This window comes from Physeter macrocephalus, chromosome 4, assembly GCF_002837175.3.
Source record: "Physeter macrocephalus isolate SW-GA chromosome 4, ASM283717v5, whole genome shotgun sequence".
Taxonomy (NCBI): Eukaryota; Metazoa; Chordata; class Mammalia; order Artiodactyla; family Physeteridae; genus Physeter; species Physeter macrocephalus.
Genome location: NC_041217.1, coordinates 28427127 through 28448605, shown reverse-complemented (window position 1 = coordinate 28448605; position 21479 = coordinate 28427127). Strand labels below are relative to the sequence as shown.

Genomic DNA, 21479 nt, shown 5'->3' with positions numbered 1-21479 from the left:
GTGGATGGATCTAGAGACTGTCATACACAGTGAAGTAAGTCAGAAAGAGAAAAACAAATATTGTATATTAACGCATATATGTGGAACCTAGAAAAATGGTACAGATGAACCGGTTTGTAGGGCAGAAATGGAGACACAGATGTAGAGAACAAATGTATGGACACCAAGTGGGGAAAGTGCAGGGCGTGATGGTGGTGGTGGTGGTGTGATGAACTGGGAGATTGGGATTGACATATATACACTAATATGTATAAAATGGATAACTAATAAGAACCTGCTATATAATAAAATAAAATTCAAAAAAAATTCTTCATATTTACCCACAAAGAAACAAACAAAAAAAACTTTTAAGATCAAGGATAAGAAATTAAATTCATTAAAACTAAACAACATAAAAAGAAACAAAATTGAGTTATTTGCAGTGAGATGGATGTACCTAGAGACTGTTGGAGTGAACTAAGTCAGAAAGAGAAAAACAAATACCATATGCTAACACATATATATGGAATCTTAAAAAAAAAAAAAAAAAAGGTTCTGAAGAACATAGGGGCAAGACAGCAATAAAGACGCAGACCTAGAGAATGGACTTGAGGACACGGGGAGGGGAAGAGTAAGCTGGGACGAAATGAGAGAGTGGCATGGACATTTACACACTACAAAGGTAAAATAGATTGCTAGTGGGACGCAGCTGCACAACACAGGGAGATCAGCTCTGTGCTTTGTGTCCACCTGGGGGGGGGATAGGGAAGGTGGGAGGGAAGCACAAGAGGGAGGAAATATGAGGATATATGTGTATGTATAGCTGATTCACTTTGTTATACAGCAGAAACAAACACACCACTGTAAAACAATTATACTCCAATAAAGGTGTTAATAAAATAAAACTAAACAACAGGGGCTTCCCTGGTGGCACAGTGGTTGAGAGTCTGCCTGCCGATGCAGGGGACATGGGTTCGTGTCCCGGTCTGGGAGAGGCCACAACAGTGAGAGGCCCACGTACCGCAAAAAAAAAAAAAAAAAAAAAAAAAAAAAAAAAACTAAACAACAGGTATAATTTCTAACCTTGCTAAGTGTCTTTTTTAAAGCACAGAGAGGGACTTCCCTGGTGGTGCAGTGGTTAAGACTCCAAGCTCCCAATGCAGGGGGCCCAAGTTTGATCCCTGGTCAGAGAACTAGATCCCACATGCATGCAGCAACTAAGGGTTCACATGCCACAACTAAGGAGCCCGCGTGCCACAACTAAGACCTGATGTAACCAAAAAAATAAAAAATAAATAAAAGCACAGAGATTTTCTGTAATTGGTATATAAAACAACATAAATAAAACAAAACCAAAATAGGTAATTTCCAGTCAAAATAGTAACAGCATCTATTTCTTCTACTCCCTTAGGCCCTTGTCATTTAAGCAATCTGCAAAGTGCTAGTTCTGTGCCTAAGTGTATAAATTTGGGGTATTGTCTCATGACATAAGATATTTAGCCCCGGTGAAAGGAAATTAATGAAGCACATCAACCTTAACAGACAATTATTTAAGGAGATTGGGAATACTACACTATTGACCAGACTTGGGAAAAGTAGGGTTATAGGACATCCACAACTCCTCCCACACTCCATTTCACCCTAAAAATCTTCTTTTAAATATGGAGACTCAAAAACTTGAAAGTAGACACACAACTATGCCACAGATCAATCTCTGTCTTTCTCTCTCTCAAGATCCATGCCACAGATCAATCTGCCTCTCTCTCTTTCTTCAAATACACCCTCTTATATTTACAACGCTCTTTACATTACCTCTTAAACCTTTACAAATAACCTGGAAGGTCAACGAGAGTGCTATTTTCTATTATTATTTTTTTTATAGAAAAGAAAACAGAAAGAAAGGCCAAGAAACTTGCTAGTAGTGGAAACAGACCTAGAAACCAAGTCTCCTGCCTTCAATTCTGAAGCTCCTTCTACTATACACAACACTACCCCTTCTGTAATACAGGAAAGCCTTCTACAAAACATTTGGCTGGATTCCAAGACAGCCGTCTCAGACTGAATTAGACTTTATACAGACAGCCGTCCCAGAATGAACTAGACTCTATACAGATAGCCATCCCAGAATGAATTAGACTCTATACAGTAAATAGTAAATAGTGTAAATAATGAGGATTTAATGCAATTACTGGCATGGAGGCATACATCTTTTTATAAGTGAAAAATCAGTTGGTTTTAAGTTAAATCAACATAGTCTGTGTATGGTGAGGGAAACACGCAGAACACTCTTCTAAAAAAGAAGTCGAAATGAAGTATGCAGATTTGCACATTTTACAATAGCTAATAGAGGTAGTGTAATCAACACAGTGAGTAGAAAAAAAGAAAACAGTAGACAACTAAAAAGAACAATGTAAATAGAAACTGCATGATGTTTTTATTTTTAAGAAATAAAATGAGGGGCTTCTTTTCTTCCTCCTCCCACCCCAAAATAATTTGAGATTTTAGAACATTATGCTCTAAAATGAGAAGTAGAAGAGGATTTTATTTAGCCATCAAACGAAATCCCTGCCAAAACTGCTGGATCTGGAATATAACACATCAGAAATCCAAAGTCCTATTTGTAGATCAGTTACTTGTACTATATAGTTTATATTAACCAATTATTTAAATCTTTCAATTCTCACATCTATAAAATCATAACACTCTAGCCAAACTATTTTCTAATGACCTTGGAAGGAGGAAACAATATCTACAACGGTAATGAGCAATACTTTAATTCCCATTATCCACTGCAAAAATAAATATTCCTCAAACATCTTCTGTGTGTGAAGTACTAGGCTAGACTATAAGTGCAAAGAAAATGATGGTCTTTATAATCTAGAAAAATAAAGCACAGAGAAATGCTTAACTAACGACAATAACTGCATGATAAAGTTGAGGCATCGCAGAGAAACAGCTTTCATAGGACAGCAGTCAAACAGAATGAAGTTGGATTTGATCAAGATACCAAATAAAAACAGTAGTCATTAGGTTTAGCTGGGAAGAGAAAAGGCAAGTAGGTTGCTATGTCCTTTGGGTTCCCAAAGCATATCACTTATCTGTTACTGCATTTAACACACTGTATGGTAGTTTGTCATCTCTGCTTATTCAATTGAATAAGAGACCCTATTCGCTTCATTTTTCTAACCCTAATCCCTAGCAGAAGGTCTGGCACACAGAAGATAATAAATGTTTTTTGAACAGACAAGGTAAGGACAGGATTCCCTATTTAAATTATTTTAACCTATACTACTTGTGCAGGTAATTTACTCCCTGTCTCTCAACTCCAAAACCACCACTCTAGACTGCTCTGTGGTGCTTAGGCTGAGACTGTGCAACTGTATTTCACCAACTCTTCTGCCAGGGGGCTCCCTGTTAGGCTTTGCCAATGGAGGTAATGAATGGAGATGGGAAAGCAGGAAGAGGGGTGAGAGGACCTCCTTCCAGTTACTGGCAGCAGCAATTGGTTCCAGCCTCCAGCTTCTTTCAGTATCCCCCAGAACTAATCAGCAGCTCAACAAGGCTGACCTCAAAAGTTCAGAACCAGGCCAGTAGAACCTCTTCTCTGAGCTCTTTAACTGATTACTATAATGTTCTCTTTTAGCTCTTAAGACTCGTCTAACCATCTCCCTATATTAAAACCCCTCTGTTCAAATTCCTATTGAAGTTTGTTTTCTCTGTTGGACACTAATACCTTGTTAATCACAGTGATTCTAGCTGCTCTCCTCTGAGATACCTTGCTTCTTTACTGAAGGGAAAAGCAAAGGAACTTTGGAGTTATTGGTAAAATATATTTTAGAAAAAAAACACCAAACCCTTTAAATTTGTGTCTGTTAAATTACAACAAAAAAATCATTTAACTTTTGTGATTTAAACTATCTAGCTTGCAAAGGAAAAAAAAAGAGAGGAAACGAGAAATATTTAAACAGTTCAGGCTATTCCAAGCACACACCCCCACGTCCTCTCACTAGAGCACATGTATCCTAGAGAAAATGTGAGATAGTGGAGCTGGTCTGCTGTTCCTCAGTGGTCTCAGTTCCCAAAAGCCTCCCCTGGTATGAGCATGATGCCACGCTGAATGTGATTCTTATATTTAAAGACTTTTTTTTTTTTGCTGTGTTCAACACAGCCCATACTGCAGGCTGACTACTTCATCTAGTGTTCAACAAAAGAAACAACAATTTATTCCAACACTAAAGCTGAACTGAACTTATTGGTGTGTTTTCCTATCCTAAGGGATTTTCAAGCATAATTTCTTACTACATGTGTTTTTCATTTTACGCACTGACGTTAGAATCTAACTTCTTCATAAACTACAACTACACGCTACGGCATAGGAACAAAAAGAAATCCCTCTTGCAGGAGAGCTCCAAATCAACACAACTGTTGAAAACAAATGACCAGAATGCTTTGTTCAAATGTTATGGTTTGTTACTCCATTTAATAAAATGCCCTCATTAGACAATTTAATCTGAGGTTAATTTCAAAAATAACTTTTCATTATTGTACTTAATAAATTGATTTTTTTTAATTATGACAAAATGGCAGATACGTAGAGAGAAGGAAAATTCAAGCAATAAGAATCTTTCTCAGAATTTTTAGTAACGTATGTATATAGTTCCTGAGCATCCAAGAAAAGGTATCACTAGCCCCAGACATATTAATCCACTTTGGCTACCTAACCTCCGTAAGACAAAAGAGAAGTGAAAAAAATTTTAAAGTTGAAAGTCCATGCCAGTTCCACTGGGGTTCCTCCACAAAGCATAAAAGTGGAGAGTGGGCCACCTACTCCCTTAGCATAATTCGGGGACTCATCACCTAGCTCCTGCCCAGACATACTAACACCAGCTGCTACTTAACTGCCAAAAGTCCCATTACCACAATCAGTATATCCATGTAAAATCAACCAAGCTATACACCTTACAAGAGACACCAGAGGACCCGTCTGACACATTAGGTAGAAAAAGTGAAAGTCTGGCGGGGAGGGTGGGGAATAGACAGGATATCTGGATCTACAGAGAATGGACAGGGTAAATTTGTACCTTTGTACCCAAATTATATGGGGATCTACTCACTTAAATGCAAATAAACATTCAATAAGTTACTATAATAACTTACTGATATCTTGAAAGATTCCAAAGAAATGAAAAACATCAGGAAATTAAATAACTAATATCTGACGACAATGTCTGTCTTCCACACCATACGTAACAAACATTAATTAAAAATCAACTGTAGATCTGTACGCCATCAGACTGTACATAATCTCACAGTATTTTTCCCTTTTTAAAAACTGCAAACTGTGATACACTGTCTAGTTTCCCCAGATTTAACAAATGAGTCGATACAAAGGTGAGGTGCTGTAAGTCACACCAGAAATGCTGCCGTAATTTTAATAAAGTGCATTTTAATGTTAACTCACTTTTCTTGCTAGAAGGAATTATGCTTCTGTGCTAATGTATAGAAATGAAACTGTCACTGAAACATCTGGTTATATATTATTCATTAGACATATATCACCTTTCTCCAAAGACTGCATAATATAAACACAAATCACGAATCAATCAAATTAAAGAGACAGACCTGACACCACATGCTGAAGGTCAGTAATAGACAAATGAAATTCCAAAGATGTTTGCTGACCTGCTCCATATTTCTATCCTCACAAACCTGGGAGCTAGCAGTCTGAGTGTTCCACACAGGCAGAGGAAAAAACTCAAAATTCGCAGTCTGTTGAATGTCTGCATTGTCTACATTATGTTAATGGTTCTAATTTAAAATCTTTCTATGCAGCACATTTGAGGATATTTTTCTAATACTCAAGCGGACTAGCCTACTCAGGCAGTTTCCCTTCATAAATTCTCCATTTCACTCTCACAACTACTATAATTTACCTCAAATGTGTATTCCACAACGGTACCTGAAGGAAATTATCTCCAGTCCTTAGAAAAAGTAAGGGGCCATATTTGCTGTGCTAGCCTTGGAAAATGGAGTCATATAACTACCCATTATTTTACTAAAAATCACGTTAAATGTACAAACAAGATTTTAAAAGATACCTGTTGATTGTGACAAGTAGAAATTTTAGGGGAAAAAAGGAATAACCAAGAGTCATACTGCTGCCATTTAAATGCTTTATAAATCAAAGAATGAAACACTCACTTTAAAACCAAGCTCTAACACCAATCTAAGTTATTAAAATATTCAGCAACTACACTCTAATGCAAGTGAGGAAAGTAGATTATCTGCCAATTACACTAAGTATTCCAGCTGATCATCTTGGAACTACCAAAAGTAGACTATGTGATGAAAATCACACATACATTAGTTTTAAACATAATTCTCAGTCTAAAACAATGAAACCATGTCTCAATTTTTTTACTTTTTAAAAGAAGTAAACCATACTACTAAAATACCGAATGCAAAGCTACCCTTTTCACAGCAAACAAGTAACTTTACACACCTTCGAGAAACCTGACATTTTCAAACCATTTTACCACGTAAAGGTACACATTCCCTAAAACTTCTGACAGCCAGGCAAGAGATACCCAAAAAAGATTCAAGGAGATAAGCCTATAATTGGTCTCAGGGGTCAAATAATCGGAATGAACCTCAAAGTTTTAGAGACCAATTTTTACTAACAGTATCTCTGGGAGCAGGGAGGCAACGTCTCTAAGAGGGAAATGATCCTGACAACCAGGACGAGGGCTCCCCGGCGACCCTCGGTACCAAAGACCTCAGTGTACACGACTGGGTTCAAAACGCGAAGCTTCCATCAGAAACAAACCAAGACACCCCCTCCCCCCACGACTCCTCCGGGGCAACCTCGCGGTTTTAGAAGGCAGCAACAGATACTCCCGAGCAAGTAAGCGGCAGTCCAGGAATGTTTTAACCAGGAGGGGTCTCCCCGCAGCCTACAGGGAACCCCGACGCCGAGGAGCGCCTCTACGCTCGAACCCGGACTCCAGCACCCCGGGGGGAAGCGGGCTATTTGCACAAAGCGCCCCTACCTCATCCTCCACAGTGCGGACACACACCCCCGGCTGCGAGGGGGAAGCCCGGGGAGGAAAACCCTGCATTCCACGCGGTTCGACCCCGGAGAGCGGACGTGGAGAGGCTGGGGCCCCCGCCCCGGGAGGCGAGGGGGCCGCACCGCAGCCCCGGCCTCCGCGCCGAGGAGCGAGCGGTTCGCACGAAGGAAGGAATCCCCGAGATTCGCCCACGGGGTCCTCCCCAAGCCGGACTCCCCACCCCTGCCAAGACCCTCGAAGAAACGGGAACAATGAGAAGCCGCCTCCCCCGCCATCCCCGCCCCGAGAGCGACCGGGGGTGGCGGCGCCATCTCCCCTCACACCCCCGCGAACACACACCCCCCGACCCCGGAGCGGCCGTCAGCCTCCCGCAGCCACGCCGAGCTAACGCGCGGCCGAGCCCGCCGCTTCCGCGCCCCTCGTCTCCCCGCCCGCCCCGCTCACCGGCTCCTGCTCCAGTCCGGGGCTCCGCTAGCCGCAGCCGGAGCGAGACTCAGGTACAAGGCGCCGCGGTGCCGGCGCCGCCGCACAATATGGCGAGCCTCGGCTTCCGCAATGGAGCTCGGGAAATACAACAGGGGCCGCTCAATATTCATGAGAGACCGAGGGGAAGCCGGCTCGGCCGGCGCGGCGGGGAGGGCGGGAAGGAGCGAGTGGGCGAGGGGGCGGAGGCGCGGGACGGGGACGTGCACTGCGCCAGGAGGCCCGTGGCGCGAGGGGAGGGGGCGCCGCCGCGTTGCTGCCAGGAGGGCCAGAGCCGCCGCCCCGCCCCGGGCCGCCCGGCCCCGCCCCCCAGCGCCCTCCGCGAGGCGACGGAGCCCCCGGGCAATGCCCGGATGACGACTGCGCCACTTCGTTCTCGGCGTTCGCTCTCCTTGAGGTCTCCTGACCCTACCTGCGACCCCAGTTAAGCCTCCCTGGCCGGCTGCTGGGGATCGGGTTCGGACTCCTGCTCTCGCCTGTGACTCCCTAAAACACAACCAGTTAGTCTACCAAAGAGTATATAAAATGTTTATAAATTAAGCTACAAACTGAAGTAACAAAGTGAAAGAGTTCCCTGACCTCAAGATATACTATTGGTGAGAAGATCTGTTCTCTGGAAAAGGTAACCAACGCTACCAGATAGTTAATGTGAAGGCACTTGTGGCACGAAGGAATGGACTGCGCTGGGAATTGGGCGAACTGGGTTTATAGCCTGCAATGTGTCTAACTATGTGACTTAACTAAATTATATAATTGCTCTGTACTTTACTTTCCTCACTTGCAAAATGAGAGGATTGTGTTGAATGATTCTTAGGTCCTTTCCAGCTTTTGAATTCTGTAAAACTCTCTACAAGCAATGCCAAATAAATGGTATGAATTTACATAAGATTTTAGAAAAGCAAAGAAACCGTTCCAGCTGGTGTGTTCAGGGGAGATTGCCTGAGGAGCTCGGAGTTGAGTAGGACTGTGAGTGTTAGCTTTGGATAGGTAGAAAGAAAGAAGACAGGCATTAAAATATTAAACACAACACACTGTGGGCCCTACCTAACAATCCATTAAGGTAAACAAGAGCAAAGACAGTGACTTCAAAACTGTCACTAACTATCTAAAGCTTTAAATAAGAAATGACAGTTCTCAGATTCTACCAGCCCTTCAAGGTTAAGGTCTTTTTCCAATGTGGAAAAAAAAAAAATCAAAATAATCAGGAATGCTTCTGCTTCTACAAGGTCCACTTTCTAGAGACAAGGCAGTTGCAGAAGCATCTCCCTTCTTTGTTCACAACTGCACATGTCGTTCAATTAATGCTGCTCATAATTCAGAACGTTTTGCTCTAGTGACAATGCTTATGAAAATAATGTGTGGTTAGGTTAAGAAATTCAATTGATGTTGAGGAAAGTGATCATTTGTAAAAAGCACATGAACTTTATGGATAAAAGTTAAATATGGTACTTTAAAAAAATTCACGGGACAATTGATGGAAAACGTATGGGATATCTGGATTAAATGTGATTAAAAAGCTAGACCTCAGGCTAGCATCCTTAATAAGAAAGACATTACTGACAAATTAATGGAACTCATATTATCTATTTTATCTCTTACTCAGAAACTTGGACTGAGAGTATTATGGGCCTTCTCTGACTACCTTAATCAGGAAAGGCTGTGTTATGGTATAGTAACAAATCTCCATGCTTTAACACAACAGAAGTTTACTGCTTGCTCATGCTTCATGTGAATCAGACTCATTCTATTTCAGTCACTCCAGGACTGACGGCTCCAGATTGACAGAGGACTCACCATCTTGTAGCTGTATCACCCAGAACACAGCAACTGAGTCTCTGTGGCAGAGGAAGAAAGTGAGTAAAGAATGCCTATGAACTTTTCACAGCCTTAGCTTGGGAAGGAAACAGATCGCTGATCACATGTCATTGGCCAAAACTAGTTACATAACCTCCTCCATCTGCAAGGGGACTGAGTCCTTGAACTGAGGCTGAACTGAGTTCAGAAGAAGTGGTGATATTGGTGGACAATACTGACGTCAATCACGCTGACCCCACCAGTCAGCTTCTAGATATTATGAAAAAACTCTAAAGTTTTATTTCATAACATTAGCTCTCTTGAGTGGCTTCAAGAAAGGTATGCTTTCAAAACAAACTCTCTGTACTTGTTAAGAGTTGATTATCTCATAAATAGAATGGACTTTCCATTTTTCTTCCCCTTTGTTTTGTGTATTAAATCAATGTCAAGTCCATAGTCAGCCTGTCGATAGTGATTTGACATATCCAACCTATATTCTTTTTGCTCATTTTTCGACCTGACATGAGGGATACCGTCCTGAAAAACATTTTCTACTAACACTCTGCCCCCTTGTTAAATGTACTAATTGGAAGTGATAACTATATTTTAAGCAGGAAGACATTAAATTAATACTATATAATACTAGATGAAATCTAGTTAGAAAGTTTCTTTTCCCTCAAAACTTCGGAAGTAGTACCCTGTTAATCACATGGTGAATTGGGTAGACATCTCTGATCACAAAAATCATCTCTTTACTGGCTTTCTGCTATGGTAATGCTACAAAATTAGATTAGTTCAGCTCAGTCGACTTTTATTGAGCATCTACTATGTGCTAACACTTTGTCAAGTGCTTGGAATAAAGATATTAATGTAACTAGGACACAAGTTCCTTGAGAGCAGAAATCTTGTTCACCAGCATATACTTAGAACAATGCTTGGCATATAATAGATGCTCCTTAAATAGGCGTTAAGAGAATGAAAGACTGGGAATCTTTGACCCCAGTGTGTATATGAAATGCCTCACTTTACCACTTAAAAGCAGACATTCGTATCAAGATTGCATTTAGTCCCCCAGAGGCTTTCTCTGTTTAGGCAGTGTGTCTCAAATGGAAATTCACGCCTGCCTATTTTATATCTACTCCATGGATTTCTTTTAAGCTGTGCTCCAAATATCTAATTGTTATCTGCTTATCTGAGACAAAAATTGCAGGCCACCAATAGTTTGTTAATAACAAGCTATGTATATATCACAGTTTACAGAACACATTTATATCCATTATTTCACTGACTCTTCAGAACAGTTCTCCAAGGTATTATTCCTACTTCACAGAGGAGGGAAATGTGATTTCTGTGGTTAACTGACTCTCCCAGACATTGAGTTCATAAGTGGCAGAGCTGAGGCTCAAACCTAGGTCTTCTGACTCCAAGTCCAGGATACATTCCATTATGCCACACATGTGCCTTCCCACTCTGTGCTGCAAACACAGCTCCAGCATTTTTCTTCTTTCTAATGGGTAAGCAGTCTGAGGCAAACATCTCCAGAGCTTCCTCTCAACACTAGTGTTTATTCCAGTCCTCAATGTGGTCTATTTTCAAGAAGCTAGAGATAATGCTAAATATAATAGTATATGAACCTGATCTGTTGACAAAAAACCATCAGGTTTTGTTTTTGTTTTCTTAGAAAAGTTACTTTAAGAAAACAAAACAAAATTAAAACTAAAAGGTAGGTTAAAAGACTGGAATATCTTGAGATTTAATCACTATATATATGTATATATAAAAAATATATATATAACTGTCAAAATATATCTTCTACCAGAATCTTTATTTGCCATCTTTTAGATGTGTTGTGCTTTCTTTGAAAGGGTCAAATTAAATAGAAACATTGTAGAAAGGCCTAAAGAGACCTATAATTCAAGGTGGCTTCAGGAAGCAGGCAACTCAAGATTTACTACCTCTTCAGCTGAAAAAATACAGCTCTAGCCACAAGCTTTAGTGAAGTTTTTTTTATTTGTATTTCAACATAGTGCATTTCTTTTTGTGACACTTCCCTTTTGGTGTTTTAGTTCATTATTCCTTTTTATATTCCTAAGACAACCAAAATAATTGGTGCTACTCTTAACTGTTCACCTTAAACAGATTAAATGAGATGGGCTGGTTAAGCTTTTGAGGAGAACTAAACAATATTGCTATTTCCCTTCTATGGAGACATGGAATGGTATTTTATATGTCCCAGATGTGGCCACATTCTGCCTAACATCTGTTAGTGCCGTTTAGTAAAATAATGAACTAGCATGTGTTTGAAAAAAGTCAAAAGAATAAGTTTTCATTCTGATGCAGCACAAATAGCCAACTGTTTCTTTGTAGTTAATAATGGAGGATATTATTGTGATATCCAACTTGGTATATAAAATAAAGTATGATTTAATAATTAACTGGCTTTAGTTTTCTAATGTGAAGTAAGTTTATTCTGTTCAAACAAACTTTGCAGGTTTTTTCCTTTTAAAATGTTTACTGCAAGAGATGAGAACTGTGACTTGGCATTGATCTAGGAACACCAAGAATAATCCTGGAAACTAGCAAGGAATAGATAATTAAGATCAAAACTTAGAACTAAAATGGAAATTTCTCTGGAAAAGAAGGCTGGAAGATCCCAGGGGGAAAGTACAGCTGAAGGGTGCAAAATATTTAAATCAAGTTACAGCTTGCTCAAACTGCCCTTGTGGACAATTTAATTTTTCCCTCTTAAAACAAGCATGGAAGAATAGTTTTTGTGGGTGAGAGAGTGGAGGGTAAAGACATCTCTTATCTAACACATTTCTTGGAAATGTTTTTCAGTAAAGAATTTAAAAGAACTGCCAGATCCCAACCATACAAAGAAAATCTTGTTTTATTTTAGACTACATCAAGATGTAGAAAACCCTGCAGTATCCATTAGCATTTAATACTCCACAAAAGTAAACCATTGAAATATACATTGAATAGCATACTGAAGTAGGTTACAATTCAGGTAAATCTGAAAACCATTCTGGTCAACCTAGAATACCAAGGTTTTATGTGTTACATCCAGGAAGAGATTTTTTCCTAAGGATTTTAGTCTGTAGAAAATTTTTTCTTTTATGTTTTTAAAAAAATTTATTGAAGTATAGTTGACTTACAATAGTATATTATTTTCAGGTGTACAACGTGGTATTTCAATATTTTTATAGACTACACACCACAAATATTATACAATATTATAAAGAATTGACTATCTTCCCTGTGCTGTACATCTCTGTGTCGTATTTATTTTATAACTGCTAGTTTGTACTGCTTAAGCCTTTCACCTGTTTGCCCCTCCCCCCGCCTCTGGAAACCACTAGTTTGTTCTGTGAGTCTGTTTCTGTTTTGTTATATTTGTTTGTTTGTTTCATTTTTTTAGATTCCACGTAAAGGAAAATGTACAGTATTTGTCTTTCTCTGTCTGATTTATTTCACTAAGCATAACACCTTCCAGGTCCATCCATGTTGTCGCAAATGGCAAGATTTCATTCTTTTTTATGGCTAATATTCCATTGTATATATTGTTTCATCATTTTTAAATAAACACATTTCATAAGTCATGCTTATAAGATCAGAATTGACTGTGGTTCCTTAAGAATTATGAGTTCTGCCACATATGGAGTAAGATAAGAGACAGGTAGCTGCAAATAAATCTTCTTGTCATAGTATCCTGTTAGGTATATACGGGTGGCCTAACTCACCTGGTTGTGTCCCTCTCCAATACTCACTCATCCTCTGATCTAATCAGCTTTTGTTCTAGAACAGTATTGATGTTCAGAGTTAGTGGATTTCCAATTCCTTGACTTCTTGACTCATACATCATTAGGTCCAGTTTCACTTTTGGACTTCATCACATTAGCTGCCCTGTTTTGACTCTCCCTTTCCTAAAATTCAAAAGACTACTCTGGGCCTGAGCTCAACACAGCTGTCCTTTCTTCTACATGATCCAGTTCTTAGCTATTTGCTAACCTATTCATTTCCTGACTTGGCTCTTTAATTAGGCTTGGCCATATTCTCATCTAAGCCTTTAGCTTGTGGCTTCACACATAGTGAATGCAAATTGCATTACAAGAAGATGTCACAAATATAACCTGTAGACACCACGTCATTCATGGTATGGAAAAAGAACCATCTCTGTCAACAAACAGAAAATACAGACCCCTTCAGTGGAAAAGAACAGAGAAGCAATGAGGTTGCTATCTTTGGAAATGAATACTCCAGGAATGATCTTGGGTCAGAAGAACCCATGTTAGGAACGTCATGTGATGTTATTGCAGCTACCCAAAGAAACATTGTGACCAACAGGAAAGTTTGTTATTGGTGGACTTTCAAGTAGAACTGCATTTGAATGTTGATTTTAAAGTCTTGTCAAAACACAGTAACATTTCATACCAAGAGTAAAAGTTTAAAATGCTATATATTAATGCTAAATTCCAACTGGGACTCAAAGTTTGACTAGTTCTCAAACCACATTTAGTGTCTTTTCTCCCCCATTCACTTGCTTAGATTAGCAGTGTGCAAGTATGTCCCCCCTCCCCCCAGAGTGAAAGTAGCAGGAGGGCAAAATGTCATTACTCATCTTTCAACACCAGTCATTATTCAGCACTTGAAACAGGTTTTATATATTTTATGTAGATATTGAATATATATGTGTATATATGTATATATATATACATATATGTTTCTGCCTTGCTCCTAAGATACATTTGGTATACCTTTAATTAATGATAATAACTACAGTTTTGTAAAAGCAGTCATTAAAAATACTTTATATTTTTTACAAAAAGTATCTAACTTAATCATTACCATAACATTTAGAGAAATGCAAATTTGAATAGCTATAATTTTCTACCTACCATGTTCAGGCAGTTATAATACTCACTGTTGGTCAATGTTTATGAACACAGATATTGCACACTTTGTTGATGGTCATGAAAAATGACACAACCTCTTAAAAAGGCAATTTGGTCATTATCTCTCAAAATTTTAAATGTGTGTATTTTTAGCCTAAGAAATCCAATTCCAGAAATATATCCTACAGAAGTACTCACACAGTGTACAAAGAAATATATACATGAACGTTAATTTTTGCATTGATTGTGTTTGTAGAAAACAATATAACCTACATTTTTGGCTAAACAAATTTTGGTAAATCCATACAGTAATACATCATATACCCTTTAAAAATGAGACAGAGCTAAAAGTACTGACGTAAAAAGGTATCAAAGGTATATTATCAAATAAAATAGTTCTCAGCAATATGTTCCATATATCCCATTTTTTTAATACAGAAATATTTTTAAAATATACACCAAACTATTAGGAGGGATTGAGTATATTTAAGGAGAGGAGGACTTTAGATGACTTTCAGTTTCTAAATTGTTTACTTTCTGTATTGTTTGAATGTTTCACAAGGGAATAAAACATTGTGTTTTATCACAACAGTAGTAAAGGTACAATTACATGCTTATCTGTTAAAAATAAGTGAAAATTTCAGCACATATCTACCTATTATTAACTGAAGGACTGAGGTAAAGAAAACAATTGTTCTAGATCAGGCATCATCAACAAAACAAATAAGAAAACTAGAACTTGGGAGTTCTTGACTTTCTAAGAGATCTGGTAGTGTAGTGGCCTTGAAACTCAGGAATTCAAATGGCTTGTTACTAGACCTCAGTCTCTATTCCCCTAAACATTCCTAACCCTACTTGGTAAGAATTTAAGCTAAACAGGGACCAACCAATGCTTATAGAGCCCTCAAAAAGAGTTCTAGGACCGATATAATTATTTTGGGATTCTCTTCTCCTCCTACTAATTTATATCCCACAGTCTCTAAGGCAAATGTTAGGTGTCGTTTGCTAATTAGACTCCTTAGTTCTCCCTCAAGAAATTCCTACTGATTTAGCATGTGATTGCAGGAAGCAAGTACAAATTGTAGGCTGAGAATCAAATATTTGAATTTTCCATCTTATACATCTCTATTCCAGGGAATTTTTTCCCCAGACTCTTTGAGATCACCATATAGTAAAAAGCTTGGGCAATATACTAGGGTGGGTTCAGGAGACTTGACCTCCCTCCAACTATGGCTCAAATGACCTGAGGGGTCACAGCAAAAAGTGCTATCCACTGAAGTTGGGGTAGAGTGGGGATGGGGTTGTGCAGAAATAGAGGGACTCAGGGACTGACTGGAAAGTACAGGTTGTTTTTCCAAAGTGGCCAAATGCCCAGAGCTGGAGCCAGAATATAGTACACAGGCAAGGAGAAAGTCCAGGAAAGCAGGGCTTAGGATAAGTTTAAGGGGGTGCAAGGCACCCAACCTGAAAGCTGAATCAGAGGGTCTGAAGCGAAGAACATCAAGAGTAGCTATCTCTCTGTCTTTTTCAGTGGAGAAGATGACAGGTGAGGTGAGGAATAAGAGAAATGTACAGCATGGCTTATGTGAGCTGAGGCTGCAAATGGACACCCCGACCCTATGTCCTCAAGTTGCAGGTGGGCCAAATCTGAAGACAAAGGCAAAACAGAATTACTGAGTGAGGGTCATGAGAAGCAGAGGGGCAGATAGGAAAATTAGTGATTATGCCCTGAAGTTGGAAGAAGCTCCTGAGATAGATGAGAAGAATCAGAGTGCATGTTGAAAAGAGCCAGGGACAATGAGAGCTGAACAAGTGATGACTGGTTTTCTCTTGGTTCTTCTAATCTCTCTGACCCTCTCTAGCTCAGTCTCTTTTGTGGCTTCTCATCATTACCCCAAACTCTAAGTTTTGGAATGTCCCAGGGTTTAGTCTTAGGACCTTATGTCCTCTTAATTTATATACCCACCCTTGGTGATCCTATTCAGCCTATCCTATGGCTCTAAGTACTACCCATATTGACAACTCCCCATTTTCTCCAAACTTATGAACTTCTGTAAGTTTCTGGAAACTTGAGGACCTCTCCAAACTTATGTCCAACTCCCTATTCAGTCTCTCCACTTGGATGTCCAATGGGCATCTCAAACATAAAATGCCTAAACTGGACTTCATCTTTGAAATGTGAACAAAGAAAAATGTGATTGATAACTGTCCTTTTATTTGTAGCTGTAATGTCTGTATTGCTCTACTAGACCCAGTTAAAAGAAATTCTTCTTTCTAATTACTTAAAACCATTTAAATTACTGGAATTTAAAATGAATGTTTCAAGTATATTCACATACGTGTTCATTTATACATTCCCTAAGCAAGAGTCGACAATTAACCGGAGTCAGTAATTCAGAGACATAAGACATAGACCCTATCCTCAAAGAACCCAGCATCTAGTAGGGGAAACAGACACATACTAAATGTGGTGAGGCCAATAAGAGAAAGGCCACAGAAATAGTTCTCCCTCGACCACAATTATTAATTACACACTATGGAACAGCATTTTCTCTTATAAGACTCCACTCTTGGCAATACTGGCTTTAGTCCTAGAAGTTGGAAGAGGTGTAGGTAGAGTCACAGCTGTGCTAATATCCAACAACCTCATAAACTTTGTATGTGTTAGGTACCGTGCTAAGTATTTTATAAGCATCATCTCATTTAATCTTTACAACAAACCTATGAGGAAGTTACTCCCATCATAACTATCATTTTATGGATTAGAAAATGGAAGTTTAGGGAGTTCCCTGATGGCCTAGTGGTTAGGATTCTGGGCTTTCACTGCCATTGCCCAGGTTCAATCCCTGGTCAGGGAACTGAGGTCCCACAAGCCACATGGCGTGGCCAAGGAAAAAAAAAAGAAAAGAAAATAGAGGTTTAAAAGCATTTCAGTACTTGCCTAAGGCACCTCAAGCAATAGGGTGTGCAAATTCATGTCCTTAGCCATTATTTTAAACTGCCCTCTCACAACTGGTGGTCCTGCTTTAATTAATAAAAATGGGGATACATTTTTTTGAATATTTGTACTAAAATAAGAGAATAAACGTATGAATAATCCAAATAGTGAATATCCATTACACTTTAGTAATAATCCCCAATTACTAAACATAACTGGATAAAAAGGACTATAGCATAGGAAGTTGTGAAATGGTGATTCAGTTTTTCAAAGCTCATAGAGACACAGCAACAAGGATTGATCATTTCAAGTTTCCCACTGATTGCCTTTGGAGACAAGTTCTGAGTTCTAAAGCACATTCTGTGTGAGCTAAGAATGGAAAAATCATCAGCCTTGCAAAGGCTAAAAGAATAGAAGCCAAAGCCTATAGGAATACAGTCTTCCAAATTTATTATCTGTTATGCATTGATTTATCACATGTGGCAGGAATTTAAAACAGATGTGTGTTTTGTGGAGGAGACTATCCCATGACAGGGGAGAGGAATGTGACCTCAACTTGAAAGTAAAGAATCAGAACTCGTACGTGGTTCACAAGTTTCCTTTTATGCTAGTCATATAATGAAATAAAAGTTCTCCAATCATCTTTGCAAATTAACTGGGACTTCATTTCTTAATCTGGAACTTGTTGAAACTTCTGGCTTTTGAAATGCAGTTATTTTCATTGAAACGCAATTATATTTGAAAAATATTTCAAAGATCTAAGATTTTCTGAGTAACTTTTGCGTAATCTAAAGCAAAATATCCTCAGAAAATACAGCTTTGATATGTAAATATTAACATTTACACATCCCTATTTTCTCTGTTCTCATCTGTACTTTCAGACATCACATTTCAATAGCTAGAATTCAATAAATAACACATCTTTGTCTGACATCTGCTTTTTTTTTTAACTGAAGCTATAAAGAAGTCTGTTCTTTTCAGATTACATTTAAGTACTGAAAGTAATTTCATTTTAAAGATTATGTCTAAGGAAGTAAAAGATTCTTTTCTACATTAGCCTAACATATCTACCTACAGTTATATAAACTTTCTATTTTTCAGTACTTCGAAATTATTCATAAAGATTTCTCATAATAAATGTTTTAGTTTGGAAACAGTCTTGAGACAAAAAATGCACAATATAGAATAATTTTGTAGTCATTCATCTAGTTTTGAGGGAAAATTATCTTAAAAATCATTAGTTAAGCAAAAATGCTTTTCTCAGAAGTGCCTGTGATTTAGCTTTCAGTTTATTTTTACTATCCATTTATATGGTCAGATAAAATTTTAAAAATAATTCATCAATTTAGACAGTTTCTATCACAGGAGAAAAACTCAAGACAATTGATCATACTGTGGAGACATCCACACGTGCACACATACATGTATATTGAACACCAAAGAGAGTTAATTTGCTCAAAGCTAGAGTGATCATTGACAGTCTAAGAAAAGCAGAGAAGGAAGGTCCCTCTCCCTGTAAGAAGTTATTGAAGGAAACTAGACACATGCCTGGAAGAAGCTACCTGAATTTCTCATTGCATGTCTATAAACTGCCAAAACAATTTGTTCATTTGTTTAACTTTCCTCAAACATGTATTGAGCACTCATTGTGTTCTGGACATTATTCTAGGCATGAGGGGGAAAGAAAATGAAAAAGATGTATAAATGATATGTCTTGCTTAACAAGCTTAAGGTTTCTTAAGGAGGTAAAAGTGACATGCAGTGAAATGCAATACCTGGTGAGTGTACAACTGGGTGAGCTTTAACAAATGTAACCATGTAACCAACAACCCAATCAAGATACAAGACACTTTCATCAACCCTAGAAAGTTCCTTTATGTCCTCCTTCAGTCAATCTCCCTTCCCAAATAGGCAGTCATGTTCTGATTTCTATCACCATGGATTAGTTTGTCTGCTCTTGAAGTCACATAAATGGAGTTATACAATACATATTCTTTTGTGTCTGATTCTTTTACTCTGTCCAGTGTTTTAGAGATTCATCCATATTGTTGTATTATTAGTTCATTCCATTTTATTACTGAGTAATATTCCTGTGTATAAATATGCAACATTTTTTCAAAAATCCATAATCTTGTTGATGGACATTTGTGTTTGTTTCCAGTTTTTGGAATAAAGCTGCTATTAATATTCTTGGTCAAGTTTTTGTGAATTTATATTTTCCTTCTCTTGGATAAACACCTAGGGTTGGACCTGGGTCATTAAGTGGGTGTATAATTTTATAAGCTCCCAAACAGTTGTCAAAAAAAGCTGTACCATTTTATACTCCCATGAGCAGTGTATGAGAGTTCCACTTGGACCACACACTTGCCAACAACTGATGTTGCCAATCTTTAATTTTAGCCATTTTAGTGGGTGTGAAGTAGAATTTCAATGTGGTTTGAATTAATATTTCCCCAGTGACTAATGATGTTAAGTATCTTTTCACGAGCTTATTGACCACTTGTATGTCTACTTCTGTGAAATGTCCGTTCAAGTCTTTTGCCTATCTTTAATTGGGTTTTTAAATCCTTTTATTTTTTATTTGTAGGAGTCCTTTATAATGGTATAATGATATAAGTTCTTTATCAGGTATATGTATAAGAATATTCTCTCTCAGTTTTTTTATAGACTTTATTTTTTAGAACAGTTTTAGATTAACAGCAAAACTGAGCAGAAGGTGTAGAGAATTCCCATATACCTCATGCTCCTACACCTCCTCCCTCACTATCAACATTCTGCACCCAAAGTCCATGGTTTACATTACGATTTTCTCTTGATGTTGTACATTGATTGGATTTGGACATACATCCACCATTATAGTATCATAAAGAGTAGTTTCATACAGAGTAGTTTTTAATGCCCTAAAATTCCTGTATACTCTGCCTATTCATCTGTCTCTTCCCTGAACCCCTGACAACCACTGATCTATCTACTGTCTTTGTAGCTTTGCCTCTTCCAGAATAGTTGGAATCATACAGTATGTAGCCTTTTCAGATTGGCTTCTTTCACTTAGAAATATGCATTTAAGATTCCTCCATGTTTTGTTGTTGTTGTTGTTGTTTGCGGCACGCGGGCCTCTCACTGTTGTGGCCTCTCCCGTTGCGGAGCACAGGCTCCGGACGCGCAGGCTCGGCGGCCATGGCTTACGGGCCCCGCTGCTCCGCGGCATGTGGGATCTTCCCGGACCGGGGCACGAACCCGTGTCCCCTGCAGCGGCAGGCGGACTCTCAACCACTGCACCACCAGGGAAGTCCCCTCCGTGTCTTTTCATGGCTTGATAGCTCATATTAATATTTCACTATCTGGATATACCAGTTTATTTATCCATTCACCTACTGAAAGATATCTTGCTTGCTTCCAAGTTTTGGCAATTATTAATAAAGCTGCTATAAACATCCATATACAGGTTTTTGTGTGGACATAACTTTTCAGCTCATTTGGGTGAATACCAAGGAGCACAATTGTTGGATCATATGATAAGAGTATGTTTAGTTTCGTAAGAAACTGCCAAACTCTCTTCCAAAATGGCTGCATCATTTTGCATTCCCACCAACAGTAAATGAGAGTTCCTGTTGCTCCACATCCTCACCAGCATTCGGTTGTTAGTATTTTGTATTTGGGCCATTCTAATAGGTATATAGTGGTATCTCGTTGTTTTAATTTGTAATTGCTTAATGACACATAATATTGATCATCTTTTTCATATGCTTATTTGCCATCTGTATATCTTCTTGGATGAGGTGTCTGTTTAGGTTTTTGCCCATTATTTAATTAGATTGTTCTAATTAAAGAATTTGGTATATGCACACATTATGAATAGATTAACACTATCAAGCTAATTAATGTATCTATCACTGCACATAGTTTCTATTTTTTGTGTGTGTGGTAAGAATAATTAAAATCAACTGTCCTCAAAATATGGACTGCTTCTCGAATTTGCATGTCATCCTTGTGCAAAAGCCATGCTAGTCTTCTCTGTATCATTCCAATTTTAGTATACAAGCCGCTGAAATGAGTACTCAAGATTTATTTTTTCCATACATTTTTTCCAGTTGTTCCAACACCATTTGTTTAAAAGACTTTCCTATCCCATTGAATTGACTTGGCACCTTTGTATTGATAAATATTCAATTAACCGTATATGTGTGGGTCTATTTTTTATTTCACTATTCTGCTTTGCACACACACACACACACACACACACACACACACATTTTATTTTATGACTGTTGTATAATCCAGGCTGGATTCATTATTATATTTTTATTATAATTTACATAT

General features: G+C 38.4%; 2 protein-coding genes and 1 non-coding gene across 5 annotated transcripts in view; 1 reads left to right on the top strand and 2 right to left on the bottom strand.

The window, feature by feature from the left end:
- The window catches only part of RNF2 (ring finger protein 2), a 55444-nt gene extending 47641 nt beyond the window's left edge, over positions 1 to 7803 (bottom strand). For all 3 annotated transcript variants that reach the window (XM_028488436.2, XM_028488435.2, XM_007121505.3), the window contains exon 1: positions 7494 to 7803. The gene's annotated coding sequence lies outside the window, so the exon portion shown is untranslated. The remainder of the gene's footprint in view (positions 1 to 7493) is intronic.
- Positions 3416 to 7960, top strand: LOC129392007 (basic salivary proline-rich protein 2-like). Its single transcript, XM_055083863.1, has 2 exons — positions 3416 to 3569; positions 6915 to 7960. Exons 1-2 carry the CDS (start codon positions 3416 to 3418, stop codon positions 7958 to 7960), a joined length of 1200 nt encoding a protein of 399 aa, XP_054939838.1.
- A 13150-nt stretch (positions 7961 to 21110) lies between these two features.
- On the bottom strand, positions 21111 to 21219 carry LOC112067593 (U6 spliceosomal RNA). The gene has a single exon (XR_002893376.1). It is a non-coding gene; the product is annotated as a U6 spliceosomal RNA (small nuclear RNA).
- Between the last annotated feature and the right edge of the window lie 260 nt (positions 21220 to 21479).